This window comes from Strix uralensis, chromosome 17 (assembly GCF_047716275.1).
Source record: "Strix uralensis isolate ZFMK-TIS-50842 chromosome 17, bStrUra1, whole genome shotgun sequence".
NCBI lineage: Eukaryota > Metazoa > Chordata > Aves > Strigiformes > Strigidae > Strix > Strix uralensis.
The window spans coordinates 6,229,492-6,247,079 of NC_133988.1; the positions used below are offsets into that span (position 1 = coordinate 6,229,492).

The window sequence follows — 17,588 nt, forward strand, 5'->3', positions numbered from 1 at the left end:
TGGGTCAGGAATGTTTTTGTGTGCAACCTTTTCTCTTTAGAAGGAGTATAAATGAAGTCCCATTTCCTGAACACAAAAGAACAAATTATAAGTGTGTTCCTTGTTCAGAGGTCCAGGGCTGCTTTCCAGCCAGACCTAAGCAAACCTTCCATGGGAGCTTGTCAGAACTCGGCTTCCCTGTTGGTCTCTGATGCACATAGGTGCTGTCTCACAAGTCGGTGCCCCAGTTGCTGTGTCTGGTGATCAGACCTAGGAGATACCCTAGAAGAGCCGTCAGCTGAGGCTTGTGACTGTCTTCAGATCAAAGACATTCTTGCTGGCAACTACCAGTACCCTCCAGGAAGACTTACTTAACTCATGTTGTTTACCAACCTATAAACTTGTAATGAGCTGTAACAGCTACCTACCAAAAATTACCTGGTAAGAATCCAAAATATCTTTTAGGCCTCTTTAGACTAGAGAAGAGCTGAGACTTGCTGACAATCTAATTAGTACGCCCACATGACTGAGGTCTGGAAGTAACTGATGTAGTTTGAACTGCGTGCTGTTTCCACTAGGCTGTAGCTCAGACTTCTGGGCTAGGATGCTTCTACCATATGCTTATTCTGCGAGAGAGATGTATAGTGCTCAATCACAAACACTTATTAATTGCTTTTTTGGGATATTATTTGATAATGATTCTTGTGCATCCCTGTGGAGGAGGCAGACTAGCAAGTATTATCTTCATCTAGAGAGAAAGAAGCTTTGATAATGAGAGCAACTAACCTGACCTTGTTCATAAAAGGCAGCATTGGTAGAATCCCTTCAGTGTTGAGATCAGACCATGCTGCTCTTTATTATAGTACAATGTTTGTTTGTTTTGTTTTTTAAATAAAAGAGTAAGATTTTCAAAATGTTTCCAAGGGAGGAGGGAGTGGGCTGTATTTACAGTGGAGAAGAAATAAGAGTATTATTTAATTTTTTTCTTTGTGTGTGTTTTAGAAATAAAATTAATTGGTCAGATGTCAGAACAGTCTTTTGAATGATCTGAATGAAAGCAGGGAGTTCTGATAACTTCAGAAAATTCATTAATCTTGTCTCATGTATTCTTGGTAAGATTTCAGGGGATAAACTGTCTGTTTTTTAACCCAGAGAATAATGAGGACATAGAGCTGCCTGATTTCCAAAGAAGGCTTGCATGATTTGGAAAATCAAGTAACTGTTTAAGTGGTAGATTGGTTGGTCTTTTGACATTCATAAAATCAATGTCCTTTCTGAAGGAATTCTCTGCTGACATTGTCCCTTTTTTTCTTGCAGGAGGGTGTTGATGAGACAGGTATTTGACACGTGGTTGCTGAATGCCTGCAAGCAGCAAGAATACAGAAGGGGAGAAAAGAAGGTAAATGTAACTCTCTTACCTGGCCTTGCTTAGGAAATAAGAGTGGATGATTTCTTAGTCACTGTCTGTGAACATGAGTTAGCATGAGATGGACTTGGATGTTGTAAATTCCCTTTTTCCTTGTGGGAGATTAAGTCAGGGGAAACAGATTATAACCAATATTTACTAATCACCTTTTTAAAGTTAAGCTGTTTATTAATAATAGAATCAAGCTGTTATTATTAGAGGATAATTAGTCACACTTAACCTACTCCCTCACCCAGTAAATGTGTGCTCTCTCTCTCACACTCTGTCCAACGTGGTTGAAACAATAATAGTAATAAAGAGCCAACCCCAACCTATTTAAGAAGTGCTGTGTTGTACTGCCAAACTAGTTGCTTCTGAGTACGTGTCCATAGAGTCCCTTAAGGTGTCCTTCATTTCTTAAGATGTATGTATAATCCTGTAGTCTTTATATATAGCTGCCACTGCTGCCTTTTATGTGGTCTGAGTTATACAATTCATAGTTGATGGTAGCATGTGTGGGTGGCCTTGTGCAGATATGGCTGATTCTTGGTGTTCTCTGATTATCGGTCCTTGCAAATCCAACAGGACTGGTTTCTGGAGCTTATCGGTTCTTGGGAGTCTTTCACATGCTGCTTATCAGCTTGTATTTTTCCTCTCTTTGGCTTGCTGTTTTCTGGTAACAGTTTCTCCATCTGCATGTATATAGGTACCTGCAGAACATGTTCACATAAACTCACAGCAAAGGGGCTTTGATGTGTTTGTTGCTGTTCAATGTGAGAAGAGGAAAACAAACATTGGACAGTTCTGTGCATGTCATCTTTAAGGAGTTGTCTTCTGTTGTTTGTAACTGGCCTGTCATGAATACATTGCCACCTTCTTTCCATTACAGGCTGTACTTCATTTTGAAAGGCAACTATTGCGTTGCTTCTGGTGCTTCTGGCGTAGAAGAACAGCTGCACTTTTGGAGGAGCAAGAGAGCTTGGTTCGTGCAAGAGATCACTACAGTAACCTGCTGCTGCTAAAGACTTTCTGTCTGTGGAAGCAAAATACTCAGGAGAGAAAAACAGAGTAAGAATTTTTTTTTAAAAAGGGAGAATTATTTGGATTGGCCGTGTGGTGGCCTACTTTTAACAAAGCAGCATTTAATTCACGATGATTCTGACTCCTTATGTGTGCTTTGGAATCTACTAGTTTGTCTTTCAGTAAATGACTTACTGAAAATAGCAAGTGTGGACTCAAGTCTGTGCTAGAGGGGTTCAGTAACATGGATTGCATTATAGGAAAAATAGTTAAATTATTTTTCTTATAGGAGGCTCAAGGAGATGCAAGCCTTAAGATTTCACTTTTCAAAGTGTTTGCAGTGGACTTGGAACAAGTGGAGAGAGGTGAGAGAGTTAGCAGAAGGGGAAGAGCTTGAATCCTTTTTGTTACGTTCAGATTGCTTGTATCCATATAGCTAGAAATTAAATTGTGTATTTTAAACACTAGTCGTTCCTAAGCTCTCCTCCCTTTCCAGGATAAAACCAGTTCAGTGTGGGCGGAATAGGAATTGGGTAGGGAGGAGAGGGAGTTCTTCGACTTCTTGCTCACTTTTAGTGAGTTTAGGAGATTTACCTGGGAAAGTAAGCAGAGTTAACATGATAAAATTGTCCCTAGCCAGTACTGTGTATGTCCTTCTCACCGCTTTACTTAACTTAGAAGTTTGCAGCAAGGCCATGGTGTATGGTCTGTGGTCGTGCAGAAGTCATAGCAGGCCCTGTCAGGCGGCCCTTCACTTTTATGCTGGGCCTTTTCCTTACCATGATGTGAGGTACCAAATGTGCCTTGCAGCGTGTCTCAAGAATCTGTGAGAAATTTTAGACTTGACGCTAGTCTGTTGGTCCAGAACCTTTAACTTGAGTGATTACATCAGTCTTCAAGAGGATTCCTAAAAAGAGCAGAAAAAAAAAAAGCCTCAAATAGGCCTTCTGGAGGAATAGCAGAGTGCAGCACCAGTTCAAGTGAAAACTTATTACAGCAAGATAAAGGATTGATGTTTCCCCAGAAACTGGGAATGGTCCTTTTCCCTCTGCTCTCTGCCACTGCCTGTTTTCCCTCCATCGCGTGTCCATATCTTTTTTCTTTTTTTTTTTCCCCCCTTATAGTACGTGGGACATCAGCGTGAGAAATGGAGGAAGCTGGTGCAAGCAGACATGCACTATCGGCACACATTACTGAGCAAGACCTTGGCAGCCTGGAAGGTAGGAGGGAATGTCCTGTTCTTTGAGGGACTTCTGTGCGTGTGCTGAAGTGTTCCGGTGAGAACGGCAGAGGTGTCACGCTGTTTCACTCTAGGCACTTACACACCAAGCATGCAAGGTACAATGGAGGCTATTGTAGATACGGTTGTACAAGCTCTAGCACTGCTTTTTGGAGCAAAAGAACCAATGTAATCTTGTGGCTTTGGTGCAGGGTAGATAATAGCTAGTATTAGTTAGCATGTAATAATGACTGTTCATCTTGGAAAAGCATTTGATTTCAGTGGCTTGTAACCTGATTTTTTTCCCCTATACTCTACTGCTGCTACTGCTCTCCTAAGCTGCTACTGAGAGTATCCAGGTGTCTCATCTCCTCAGAGATGTTGGCAGTTGAGGGAAATTTTACCTCTCTGTGCTTTTCTTGCAGAGTTACCAACTTAATGTACAGTGCATTCTATACCAAGTAGCTGAAAAGGAGAAACAGCGCACTAGACTACTGCTGCGGTAAGCCAGTGTTTCCTTGTGCAGCATGAGAGAGAAGTGACTACACCGCAGTCAAATTACTCTTTCACTGCCACCTTTGTAAATTTTTGAGTGTTCAATGCTGGGAATTGACTTTGCTGTGCATTGCTATTTCTGTGCAGGTCATCTGTCTAAAAGAAGTCAACATCTTCCTGGATTGCCATCTGTTTTGCTTGAATGTTTTTTTTTTTTTTTGTCTCTGTTTAGTCCCATGAGAGACAGCAGACAGCAAACTGTATCATTCCCTGCAGTGCATGGATTCTGACTGCTATGATATTAAAGCAGCCTGGAAGATGTAGAGACTGTCTTACATTATAGTGAGGAGAATAATTAAAGATAGCATCACTTTGTACTGGTTGCTTTAGTTTTAACTATCTCATTTGTTTTAATGCTATACAGCTTGAGTCACTTGCAGAAACTGACTGACTCAGCTTAAGATACTAGATTTATGGGTGTGTTCTGTTTTTCCACTGCCTTCTCTTCAGCAGAGAGCTGAAGGGGCAGAAGCTGGTTTTCAAGACTGAGTTTATAAAGGCAGCTGGTTTTAGTTCCCCTGTGAGTGGGAAAGTGCCAAGTGAACAAGTGAGAATAATTCTTAATTGTTTTTGTTTGATTTTTAATTTTCTGTATATTTTACCTTCAGACAGCTGCTGTGTACATGGAGAGAAAATGCCCTTGCTCTTATACATGAAGCTAAGGCAGCTACTCGGGCAGATGAGCACTACAGGAGAGCAATCCTGTCAAAGGTAGGGTCTGTATAGCAGATACCAAGGTCTAAGTGCAGATGCTAGTTTGGGCAAGGGTCAGGTAATGCAGTTAGAAGGACCAAAAACTGAATCCAAGAGCCACTACTGAGAGAGGTCTAAAAAGTTGGAGTTCCCTCTTATTTTTACAGGTATCTCTGAAACTTGTCTCTGAGTGAGCTCATGGTTTTTTCCTCTTTCTTTCTTTCTCCCATTTCCTAGAAAGAAGGGAAAACTGGTAGTATGATAGAGCATAGTAGCATTACCTGGTGGGGGCAGGAGCAGACGGAGAGGCAGAAAAGAACAATGCCTTGAAAAATGCCAGGGGGACCCTCTGAAATACTGCTGTATTTAATTTGTAGGAAATCTGCAATGTCTTGCTGAGCCTTATGTGAAAGGTGAGGTGGAGATGGTTATGGTGTCAGCATTGTGGAGTACATTGCTTCCCCTTCCAAAGACCATTGCAATGCCAGTCTGTATCCTGTCTCTCGTTTGCATTGTATCTTTAGGTGTTGCTACAGTGGAGCCACGCTGCCTCACTACGAGTGTATTGCCGTAAGCAGAAGGTGACAGCTGTGATGGAAGCCAGAAAACGTTTGGATATAGGTGAGCTGATGGAGATATTAAACTCTCAAAAGGCTGAGTTATCTGTGTATGATCCTTCGAAAGACATGGCTTAGTAGGGCAGTCTTTTGTGTCATCTGTACAGATGAAATGACTGGATGGTCTATTAAGCCTACAAAGGATGTCCCCATGGAATGGGGAATGACTTGGGACTCCAGTGATCTGTTGAAGGCTGCTTGTGTGACTTTTGCTTCGCTATTGTTTCCCTGTCTATATAAGGGATGGTAACACTTCCTTCCTCAAAGAAATTTCCCATTGCTAATTTTGAGAAGCTCAGATGTCTCTGTTTTGAGGGCAGTGCAAGTAATCTTACCAATTACTGCTTCAATCTTTGTCTAGAAAATAATATAAAAAGGCCCTCAAAATCTGCAAGCATTTTCATGGTACTAGCCATGTTCTTGACATGAAGACTCTGAAGTACAGAGGGCAAATTATTTCATAAAGAATGTCAGTGCAGCCAGGAAGACTCACAAGTCACAGCTCACTGTCCATTACTTGAAGTGTTTCACCATCGTTCCTAGTGCTGAATACTGTCAGTGCTGAGTATTGTCAGTGTGTTAAGTATTGCTAAAACAGCTGATCCCCTGATACTCTGACATTAATAGTCTCCTTTTGGTATGTGAATTAATTTATCTTCTCCTAACAGTGCGTTTACAGACCCTGTTTCTTCACTGGAAGGAATTAACTAGGGAGTGTCTGATGCTGAGGGCTCAGCAGCACAGGGCAGTACAGCACCACCAGCAGCACCTACTCCAGAAGTACCTGGTGAAGTGGAAGAAATATCATCAGCAGTGCCTTGGGAAAACGGTGAGAAGGATCTGCAGCCTCCCCAGCCAGTGAGCCAGGGGGTGAAGTTACAGGTGTGGAGGAGCAGGCCATGTCCCCTGGTAAAGGGAATGTAGTCTTGGCTGAAGAGGAGCAAGACAGCCTGTGTCTTGCCTGAAGAAGTTTTGATAGAACTAATAGACTTAACAGATAGCAAGCTGGGCTTGCCATGTGTGGGATCATTGACTGTTGATGAAATCCTTGCCTGGGCACATAGATATTTGCAAATGCACTGTAGGGCACTTAAATATTGAGGGTGGCCTCAACAGAACAAAGGGAGGGTGATAAAGGCTGTTTGGTACCTGTTCTGCTCTAGTAGCATTTGGCTCAGATAAGTGGGGTTTGTCTGCAAGTGACTCACTGTTTTGGTTGCCTTAACAGCTGCTACAGAGACAGGCAGATCAGCTAATGACTCATAAACTTTGCTCTGCTTCCTTCTCTTGCTGGAAGACACGGGTAAGGAATTGTCCTCTGGGTAGGTATCTAGCTCCTTGCTGATCCTTATCCCTTCTTCTCCTTCATATGCCATTTACCCATGAGGACAAAAAAAATTATTTAAACATTTTCTGGATTTTTGGTTCTGTTGGCGCAAGACACCTTGATGTAAACTTGAGTGAACTGAGCAGGTTATTCTGCTATGGTTCCACCAGCATGTCCTGTTTGGTTGATGCTCTAGCTAGTGCTTCTGGTGTGGGATGTGTAAAGTCCTAACCTGGGTGATGTGCAATTTTTTTCCCTGATAGCTGTTGCAGCAGCGGTGGGAAAAGCAGAAGGCAGTGCAAGCCTTGTGGCACTGGTCTCTTTCATTGCAGAGAAAGGTAAGGGTGGGGGGGGTCGGGGCAGATGAGTAGTGGATTTGCAGATGTGCAGGTCATATGCAGATTTAACTGCAGTCAGTAGAATGCACGTTGAATATCTGTTTCCTTTAATCTTTGGGGTGATATATGCTATTCTAGGATGCCGGAAAACTCCCTAAATCCTCTTACCCGATTAAAAAATTTGCACGGGTTTTTCCCCATCCAGTCTCAGCTGACTTAAATCTCTGACCCTTTGTCCTTGTGGTAGTGTCCTGCTGTTGCTGTAGCTCTGCCTGTTACTATCCAGTGGAAGGGAAAGTGTTCCTGTCTGCCCGGGGCTGGTCTTTGTAACACTCACAGCTATCTGCTGGTCATGTTGTAGGTATTTGATGCTTGGCTCAGATTTGCCAAAGGGCAACAGCAGAAGAAAGATCTCACTGAAAAAGCCGCAGGAGTTTACCACACTGCTCTTCTGAGAGAAGGTGTAACCCGGGTCTCGAGATACACTGCTGACATGAAACAGTTGCCGGGACAGCTCCAAGCCCAGCACCAGCTGAAGGTGAAAGAGAAAGTGATTGTCCAGATACATCCAGGACTGGTCTGCTCTGATCTACTCTGTGTGTGTGTGTGTATCTTGGAGCTCTTGTTTGGATCTGACATACACTTTTGCCTGTGGTTCAAAGCAGAACACCCTGTCCTTTCACTCAGCTGAGACTTGAGCACTTCAGACTTAGTTGTTAATTAGGAACCTTTCTTAATGAAGCTATGTCAAAACTGTCCAATTCCTGCCATAAACAACATTGCTGCATGAAGCCTTTGCATGTGGCTAGGGTCTGGTCTCTAAATTCTGTGCTAGAATGAAGCATTAGAGGCTGCGTCTAATCCCATCTTAGCTTTAGCACCACTTATACCTTCAAATGTGGGCTTGTGTCACTTCTGCCTTTGAGTATCAGCCCAGCCCTGTGTGTAGAAAGGAAGATAGGAATGTCTGTATTGATTGCTCTCTTCCTGCTCCTGGGCAGCTTTCCCAGCTCTTCTTCAGGTTTTCAAGACACTAGTTGTTCATTTGCTAATGTGCAGCCTGCCTTACTGCAGAACTACCCAGCTAATTCTCTTTACCCAAATGTTACCGCAGTGGACCTGCTAATTTAGCTTAGAGAGCTGGTATGACTGTGATGTCTTCAGACATCTCGGTTCTTTCTGCGGTGGTGTTCTCCCTGGGTGGCATGCTGCTGCTTCCTACTCTCAGCCATCAGATGCTCTACTATTTGGGTTGGCAGGCAGCCTACAACCTTCACCAGTCAGTGTATCGTTGTGCCATGCTGTGGAAGCAGAAGGCTCTTTCCAAGAAATTAAATAAGCCTTGTTCTTTTTTGCCACCTCTGAAGAAACAAGTGACATCTAAAAGACCTGGTGTTAGCCCTGAGGCAAGAGGACATTCAGCAGAGGAAGAGCCACGGCCTTCAAAATGCAGTCATCTACCATTTCACCTTGTTGATGGGGACTCAATTCTCAGTGATCTGTGAGTGTACAGTTCTACTCCCTCCTGCATTTCTCTGGCATATATGTAGCTTTGATACATGTAGTCTGTTGGGGTGTCTCTCATTTTTGTATTTCCAAGTTTTCACACTGATAACTGTTAGTTCAGTGCAGTTTCTCTAAGTCTCTGACCCTGCATCATACAGCTGGCGTGGCAGTGTTACACAAGAGCTGCTGCATAATGCATACATCAGCCCACAAATAATGAAAGGATTTGGGACTCTCTACTTCATATCAGTGACAGGTAGAATCAGCTCAGCTATATACTTTCCACTATGCATTTCTCAATATACAATTATGAATTCATGGCACATAGGTCATTTGTCATAGGAAAAGTTACACAGAGAAACATTTGAAAGATGTATGTGATGGGACTTTTACCATTGTGAGAGTTTATCTTGTCCAAGTGACCTAGAGCTGTCACTGAAGTCGTGTCGAAGGTCTGATGAAATGATAAACGTCAAGATTCTGGCTGTGTAGAAGCTGAACTTTCTCTTCCCCTTTTCTTGCCCCTGGGGAAGCTATTCCTTAAAAAATTGTTACTGATCTTGGGGCAATTGCAAGGAAGAATCTTCCATGGAGCTTCTCAGTCCAGGACAGGAGCCTGACAGGGAAATAAGGTGATAGGTTCACGTTTCTTTAAGCTAGTATATGCTGCCAAAAGTAGTAGTTCTGCCTTGTTCAGTTCAGTCCCTTCCACCGCTCCTCATGTTGGCACAATCATTCATATGGTGAACCAGATTGCAACAGTAATACAGGTCGAAATTTAATCTTTAAAAGTTATTATTGCATGCAAGGATGAGCCATGGAATAGGACTTTTTCTTTAGCTGCAATGCCAGCCTATGCTGATTTAAAATAATCACGAATATGGGGCATTATTGGTTCTGTTTGTTCTTTTCAGAAGTGCTATTCGACGAGCAAGGTTACCACCACGGAGGCCTGACTTCCTTCTGGAATCTTTAGAGAGCAAGGAACTGCTGGGACCTGCTTTTACTAGGTGGAAAATCTGTTTTTAAAAGTAAAGAAAAAGAGGGTGACAGTGGGCCTTATGCTATGCTTGTCCTCTCCACTCCCCTTACCTTCACAGTACAGAACATTCAGTAGTTATAGGACTGTGCAGTGCTTTATACTACCAAAAGGCCATAGTGACCTTAAAATCTTTAGGTTTCTTATACAAAGCAGACAAGAATAATGGAACTTTCAAGTTAATTAAATGGCAACCAAGGCCTTTGTTTCATTAGTGAGAGATTTTGAGGGAAAGATAAGGCACATCACTTATTTTGAAAATCAATGAGCTTAGTTAATAAGTAAAGTTTCCTTTTCTGTTAGCCTTGCCACATAAACTCGGAATTTTGTGTTGTGCAGGATTCTTTTTGGCTCATAGGTCATATTTGCTCCACAACAGGTTTGGGTCTGGATTTAACTGATCTACTGAGGGAATCATTAATGATTCTGGTAATGTAGAGCCAGAACTGAATATTTCTCTGTCTTGACTGAATCAACTTTGTTGCTCTATTTTTACTTTCCCCAAAAAGTCTGTGCTACTGAAATTGTTCAACTAAGCAGTGGTTTCACTGTCTTGAGTGTTCTGCGCTTGTTTTGGTTATGGTGTCATGTCTTAGCCCTGAAAGTGAGGGAGCTGAAACTGCTCTTGCTATAGAAGCTGAAATTGCTTTTAAGCAGATGTACATTGTTCTGTAATTAGCTCTAGAGGAGGGAAATATCTATCAGTTTCCTTTCAAAACCTGTCTGAGATTCCTGCATCTGCTCACCTCTTCCTCTTGTCCCCAAACCAAAATAAGGCAGGGTTTTGTTAATGGGTTGAATTCACAGCTGTAAAGAAATTGTTTCAGCCTGGATTAATGTGGAGGATTTGAAGCAGGGCAGGTAGGAGTAATGGAAACCTTAACTGCTTTTGGTGCTTTTTTGGGGTGTTTTTTTAAACCACTGTGGTGTTTTGTTTTTTGTGTGGTTTTTTTTTTTTAAATTGCTGTTTCCCCTGCATCATAAAGCAGCTAACTGGAAAGCTGCATGCAAGGGAGTAACAAGATTCTCCCTATTTTTTGCACTGACTGCAAAGGACAAGACCAACAGTTTGCCATGTACAGGGAACTCATCCTTCTTCCTTTACAGATCAGAGGCACCCTTTCAGCAACCAGCTGTGAACAAATGTTCTGCGCAGACTGGGAACTTAATGCTAACACCTCAAATGGAAGAAAGTGCCTGTAAATGTCTATCTCAACTGGGCAATACCACTCATTTCTATCCACCTCTCACACGTGCTGCTGTCCCGTCTGTACCACTGTGGACACAGGATGTGTGCTGTGCTGTTCAGAGGCCAGAGCTACGCTCTCCTTCAGCTTTCATGCCCCAGGTGAAAGCTGGAGCAGAAATGGTGAGTGTATTGCTGAAGGAAAAATCAGTATGCTCACAGGGCTACTGTCAACATGCATGCTGCTTATTGCTGGTTTTTCCCGTGGCTTCTCTGGACTGCCCATCTGGTTGTCGAGCTCTTTTTTTTTTTCTTATTCTAGCTGTCATCTTAAAAGCTGACCAAACTGGCTCTGAATGCCCAAGAACTGTTTACCACCAGTCTGAAGCAGTATTTCACTAGCTGACCAATCCACAAGCGTGTTGTACTGTAATTCATGCCTTTTTTCCTGGTCTTGTGTCCTTCCTAGCTGGGTGCTTTTCCTAGCAATTGACTCGAGAGTGCTGCTCCTTCAAAGAGTTACAGCAGTTACAGTTTGCCAACCAGATTTCAGGGATTTAGGAGTAACTCAGTTTATTAGCAGTGGCTGTGGCTGAGAGTCTCAAAAATTAAACTTTACTTCATCTGCAAGTGGGTGCTTGCATTTTAAACTCCTCTGTTCCACACGGAATGGGAGGTGTTAATCTTGATGAAATATATCCATGCTGGAAATGAGAGAGCCCATTTCTTAAACTCTGCTGTTTCTGGTATTTTGAGAGGGGCTCAGCAACTACAGGGGGGGTATCTGAGAGTGGGAGTAGGGCTTAGCAGGTCAGGTGCCTCCTACTTGTAGGGCTTACTCAAGAAAACCCTGTGAGGAAAACAGTTATTCTGTCCTTGTAGAGAGATCAGCCTGTGAGTGCTCACAAAGGAGCCCGTTCCCAAGACTCTCAGCAGGACTCTGTGGAGAAGTTGCGACCAAACTTGCAGCCGCATCTGCTATCACCTGAAGATTTGGTGGGAAAATGGAGTCACCAAACTGCAGGTAGGTCGTCAGATCTAAACTGTAGCAGCTGTGTGTCCTCCTCCAGTTTATGCAAGACTGCAAGTCAACTCCACAACATGTACAAGAGGCAAGGCAGTCTTGTAAGCCTGCATCACAGAGTGTATCTGTATACACAGAAGAGTATCAGCCATTCCTTTTCAGGATGGTAAGTTTTGTGGATCCTGCTGAATCAGGGGCGCTAAAGCCCTGTTCTAGGAATTGAAGGATGGGAAATGCTAGGGGTCAGCTGCTTTTAGGGAGAATGTGCTCGAGTGCTGAGATATGCACGTGCACAAGGCTGAATATACAGCAGAACTCATTTCAGGAGGGAAGAATTCACCCAGGAAGGTTCTCTTTAAGTTTTCCCCATACTTACAGTATGGTCGTAAAGGGGACAGATGGTGTCTAAGCACCTCTCAAGTGTGGTCGTTTTAATGACATAAAGGCATGAAATTTGTGCTCCATGGGACTAGATTTACTACTTCGTTCTAAAGTAGATGTAAACCACTTAATCATGAATAGGCCAAAATAGCATTTGTAGTACTAAACCATTCACTAGAGCATTTCTCATCTTTTTTTGGTGTTTAAACTGAGCCTTGAGAGCATGTAATGCTGTCAGGACTCCTGCTCTCTTGCTGTACCTGATCTTTTGGGTGAATAAGTACATGTCACAGGGGTGACAAAACATGTGAAAAGGACTCGGGAAGGTTCCATGTTTCCTGTCTACTAACCTGACTTTCCTTGGTAAGAAACAGTGAAAGTCTGTTCCTCTTTCATTGCTTGTGCCTTGTATCTTCCATTCAGCTGAAGGGGAAGAAAGGGAGCACGGGTCCAGAGAACTGGTGTTCCAGAGAAAGCTGGAAGTTGAACTCCAACACATCCAACAGCAGATGCAGTACTACTTCAGCAGGAAGCAAGAACTCAGGTATGTTGGAAAGCCCCTTTAGCCAGCCTTTCTTCATGCTGTCAACTCCATATTGCTTTTTTTTGTACGCATCTACTTTGAAAATAACCGGTCTGTTCACAGCAGAGCTATGAATGAAACAGGGAAAAGTTCTAGAGGTTTTTGTTTTCTCCTTTTAAGAGTTCACTCCAGGTGGGAGAGAGTAAATGTGCAACTTCTTTTGTAGTCAGCAAGTAGTTTAATACCTTTGGCAGCTGTTGGAGAAAGCATGACAAAGGTACCATTGGGTATAATCTGAAGGTAGTACAAATGAACTGGGCAGAGGAGCTGAAATTTAGTTTTTAGTTCTTTTATCATGAGGAGTGAAGCCTTAGCTTTTCCAACTGTCAATTAAGAAAAAAATATGGCTGGTATTTGATAACTTCTCTATGAGGACAAGAACACATTTACAAAAATGCCTAAGAAAATGGGGCTTGGAGGGGATTCGACTGTCAGGAAAGGAAGTAGTCAGGAACTAGAGTAGGAAACGGAGACAACAGTTTTCAGACAAATTTCTCTGCCTTCCATTGTCCTTTCCTTTTTATTTTCCTTTTTTTTTTTTTTAAAGACTTACCATTCACTGGTTTGAGACAGAAAATTGGGTCTTATTGCAAGTCTAAGTTGGTTTAAGACTGTTGAACTCCTAATTGGGATAAAGGAATCCTTCTAATCCATTTTATCAGGTCCTGTCAACAGCAGGCACAGATTCTACAGAAGTGGCTAGAAAGGAGCACACAACCAGGGGACCAAGATGGTGTACAAGCAGTTCAGGAAGAATTGGATCAGGTGTGTAAACAGCAAACAAACTGAAGTTCCTGAAGTGATTATCTCTATGCTATGTACTTAGCCTAAAGACTGATGGCAATTGTGAGGAATTGTATAAGATGGTGTTGTTAAAATGCCAAGAGAAGGGAAACATAATCAGAAGTGGGCTGACGAGCAGAACAGACTGCTGTGGGAGAAGCATCTTCCTCTTTGTTCAGAAATGTAACTCCAGCTCCAGTAGACCTTTCTAGGGCTATTTTGAAGGTACATAGCAGGCTTTAGTAGATTTGATCTCACATTTTTTTCTATGATTTCTCAGGACTGTGTAGCTATACCACAACAGACTGCATCTGCATTGCTGTCAGCTCCCAGGTTCATACGGCTGTGTTACCCCTCAAGCTAGCAGCCAATACTTGGCTGTTCCAGAGTGACAAGAACCATTAAGTGGGATAATATAAAGGCTGCTAGAGCTCATTCACTCTTCCTCTGTCAAACAGGCTAAATGCTGTCTTGCTGTACAAACAACTTATGCAATTGTCTTCACTTTCAGTTGCAGGTGAGGATCAACACTCTTACCAAAGCACAGCTAAAGGAGAGACATCATGTGCAGAAGCTGGTTGCCCGCCTGCGTGATATCCAGATTGCTCTGGATATATAATGCATCTGCACCAGTATTCCAGCTCCTGGGTAGGACTTTTTGCCCCTTTCATAGTAGGGAAGGATGGAAGAGATGTATATAATCCCATATTCTATGTATGTGGCACTTCTATAAATTAAGCTTAAAATATTTTTTGCTTGGGTTTTTTTTGTTACTACAGCTGGTTAAAAAAACAAACAAAACAGGAGCTAAACACACCTCATGCTGCACTCAAAATACCTAGTTTAGGTTACTCTGACATTTCAGAAAGATAAGCAACACTGATAAGACTCTTTATTTCAAAGTGTTTGCAATTAAATGAGTTCATGTCAGTAAGTCATACACTTTGACATACAAAAATACCGTGCTACTGATACAGTTGAATTAAATGGATTCTCCATGCAGGAGAAATTCACAGCATTATCAGTACCCTCTAGGAACTTTGCTTTCACTTCCAGGGCTTGTTGCTGACCACTGTGTAACAAGTAATGTTTGTTAATCAGCTAGCTCTGCACAGTATTAAGACCACCATGAAAAGAGTCACTTGCATGCTGAATCCTCTCCTCCTTAGATTTCTAATAAAGCAAACATCAGGTAACCCATCCTCCATTACTAGGCTAACAGTAACCTTCAGATACTGTGGATGACGATGCTGAGTAGGAAGAAATTAAAGCTTAAAGTTGCTTTGGCTGTGTCTGGATGCCATGGGCCACAGTGGAATAGGGGGAAAAGATTCAGTTGTCTCTTCCCTCATCCACTGGAACAGATTTGTTTTCTACTGTTAACGTGACACTGAAGTGTAGTCAAGCAGCTAGTCCTAGCTTTATCCTCTGGGGGTTGATGTTTGCCTTAGTCTTTTCTCACTCCTAATGGTTTAAAAAAGTGCACATTTCTAGAACCTGTATAAGTTAATATACTGCTGCAGGAGTAAACTTGCTAATGCCAAGAAGTTTAACAAGATAGGTGGCTGAGAGCCACTTCAAGCTTTCAAACTCCTCCCTGTGTAAAGTGAGGAAACATTGACTCTCGGAGCCAAATGAATTTTCTCCTGCTTGTCACCCAAACAGCCACCATTATCTGAGGCATGGCTGGGCTACATCACTTAGAGGCAGTTTATCATCCCTTCTTTCCTGATGACAAGCTAAGCATACAGGACTTGGCAAACTGGACATTTGTACAACAAAATTATATTCTATTTTCTGCAGTGCATACAAAGAAGATAGGTAATTAGGAAATCAGAGCTGGTCAAAGCCTATCATCTCCTTGAAGTAGCAGAAAAGTAGCTCAAGCAAGGAACTAATGAGAAATCTGTCAGAGAGCAGAAAGGCAGGTTTCATAAGCATGTCCACTCCAACAAGCTCTGGCTAGTAAAGTCAGTTCTAAATGAGTGCCTGGACTTGAAACAGTTTATTCTCTAAAAACAAATTATACATTGTTTTAAAATTCAATTCCTCTTCTTCACTTTGGCACCAGTTTCTGCCAGTGCCATACAGTGCCACGTTCAATGAATCCAAGGTGTTAGATTTTAACTCTTCTTGACAAAGAGACTCTAAAGTTTTGCTGTAGGATGAAGCTTCAGCATAGAGCTTTCAGCCCCCAGCACATTCCTAGAGTTAAGTATGAGGGCAGAAGTCAGAGCCAGTGTGGGGTTTTTTTTTATATTTTGAGTAAGATGAAATAGTTGCCAGTTCATTATAGGAGGGCCAGGTTGGCACCTGGGAGGCAACTTGGGATTGCTTCAAAGAGCTGTAATATTTTTATACACAGTCAGTGCATAGGGCATCTCACTCTGTGCAATAAAAATTGGTCCTCAAGTATCTGAAACTGTTCTGTAAATAGAGGAATTAATTCTTCAAGAATTTAGTGACAAAGCAACAATGAAGATACATAGCAGAAAGTAAAAACGTATTTTGGCTGCCATCTCATTGCATCACACAAGAAAAACCACCCCTACATTTTCTAACCCCTTAATCCAAGAGGTGAAGTAACTGTCTCTCATACAGACAAAATCTTTAAGGCCTGGAATATCAAAATAAAACCATGGATTAGGACACACAGCTTTGTCAGCTTTTTTTTTTAAAAAAAAAATCCAAAGATGTTTCATTGTATGGAATGTAGACACAGTGTTTTCAGGTTTAAAATACAGTGCAAAGTCAATTTTTAAAGGGACAATGTCAGGTAAAATAATTAAAGTTGTCAAACAGTAGAAAACCTGGATGAGTGTAATTTATTGTACTGATGCTGTCTGCTGTACATTTTGCTTTGGACTGTGAAGCCACTTGCTCGTTTGGCGTGCTGTGCATTCACAGGCTGCCTTTATGTAAGAACTTCAGCGGAGTGTCTTAGAATAAAATAAATATGAGAACACATTCTTTACTCAAGGTCTGAAAAAGAGATATTGCAGATATAAGGTACAAGGTCTGACTCAGCCTGTCAATGCCCCTTTAAATACAGCTAATCTCTACCTTCACCCTTCTCCCCATTGCACCTGCACAGCCTAGGAAGGCTTAAAAGGGACTTAACAGGCTCTAAGAACATAATTATCCTGTGGCACATTGAGGGGAGAAAATGAAAGACTACAGGCACAGGGTGGGACTGAAACCTCCACGGTCAACATCTTTAAAGGCAGCTGTACCTGATACATATGTGGTCATTCAATTCTCTTTCTGCATTCAGCAGCACATTAACTGTAGACCAAATACTCTCAAGTTTAACATAGCAATGACATCTTCTGTTTTCCTCACCCAGGTCCTGCTGAGTGATGCATACTTAAGTGAAACGCTCAGTGGTGTGAGAAGAGTCCCTTTGTATAGAAAACCTTCTTGCTGAGCGAGTTTCTATAGAGAGCCCAGTGCTTCTCCAAAGCGGATTTTCTGTCCGGCTTTGAGGTGGAATTTGAAGTCCTTGGGTGCCTCAAAGATGAGTACAATCGTAGAGCCTAAGTTAAATTCCCCTAAATGTTCCCCTTTCCTCATGGGGATTCCCTCCTTGTTGTTGTTGGATATGAAGCTGAAGTCGTAGTAGGAACCTTTAGAGTAAGATGGACTGTTGGTACGCAAGTCCTGTACAGAGAAGGAAGAAACTGTTACTTGAGGATTTCTGTTCTCTGTATGTACTAGCACAGCTGTAGGCTGTGGCTATCCAGGCATCTTCAATGGAACAACTTACTTACAATTCAAAAGTACAATAGGAATATTTAAAAAAAAAAAGTCTATACTGGAAATGCCTCCCTTTAAATCAGTCTTAGAACATCAGTACTGTGAAACACCTTAATCTCAGAGTAATAAGATTCGTAATTTTTTAAAAATTTTCTTTTATTGTACTGTACCAACCTC

The 17,588-nt window shown here is 42.1% G+C and overlaps 2 protein-coding genes across 19 annotated transcripts in view; one reads left to right on the plus strand and one right to left on the minus strand.

Annotated features, from left to right (window-relative positions):
• SFI1 (SFI1 centrin binding protein) overlaps window positions 1–17,588 on the plus strand; it is a 37,664-nt gene that overhangs the window by 18,098 nt on the left and 1,978 nt on the right. For 8 of the 15 annotated variants that reach the window (XM_074887218.1, XM_074887220.1, XM_074887214.1 and 5 more), the window contains 18 exons: window positions 1,297–1,378; window positions 2,274–2,452; window positions 2,694–2,769; window positions 3,529–3,624; window positions 4,049–4,125; window positions 4,787–4,889; window positions 5,396–5,492; window positions 6,157–6,317; window positions 6,717–6,791; window positions 7,079–7,153; window positions 7,515–7,691; window positions 8,413–8,654; window positions 9,574–9,669; window positions 10,806–11,067; window positions 11,767–11,908; window positions 12,713–12,833; window positions 13,535–13,637; window positions 14,167–14,403. In XM_074887218.1, coding sequence (XP_074743319.1) covers window positions 1,297–1,378; window positions 2,274–2,452; window positions 2,694–2,769; window positions 3,529–3,624; window positions 4,049–4,125; window positions 4,787–4,889; window positions 5,396–5,492; window positions 6,157–6,317; window positions 6,717–6,791; window positions 7,079–7,153; window positions 7,515–7,691; window positions 8,413–8,654; window positions 9,574–9,669; window positions 10,806–11,067; window positions 11,767–11,908; window positions 12,713–12,833; window positions 13,535–13,637; window positions 14,167–14,274 — 2,272 coding nt within the window. In that variant the 3' untranslated portion in view covers window positions 14,275–14,403. Of the gene's footprint in view, window positions 1–1,296; window positions 1,379–2,273; window positions 2,453–2,693; window positions 2,770–3,528; window positions 3,625–4,048; window positions 4,126–4,786; window positions 4,890–5,395; window positions 5,493–6,156; window positions 6,318–6,716; window positions 6,792–7,078; window positions 7,154–7,514; window positions 7,692–8,412; window positions 8,655–9,573; window positions 9,670–10,805; window positions 11,068–11,206; window positions 12,075–12,712; window positions 12,834–13,534; window positions 13,638–14,166; window positions 14,404–17,588 lie in introns of those variants that run through there. The other 7 variants (XM_074887216.1, XM_074887215.1, XM_074887217.1 and 4 more) reach the window with 7 other exon arrangements.
• PISD (phosphatidylserine decarboxylase) overlaps window positions 14,528–17,588 on the minus strand; it is a 29,573-nt gene continuing 26,512 nt past the window's right edge. For all 4 annotated transcript variants that reach the window (XM_074887232.1, XM_074887231.1, XM_074887230.1 and 1 more), the window contains one exon: window positions 14,528–17,315. In XM_074887232.1, coding sequence (XP_074743333.1) covers window positions 17,091–17,315 — 225 coding nt within the window. In that variant the 3' untranslated portion in view covers window positions 14,528–17,090. The remainder of the gene's footprint in view (window positions 17,316–17,588) is intronic.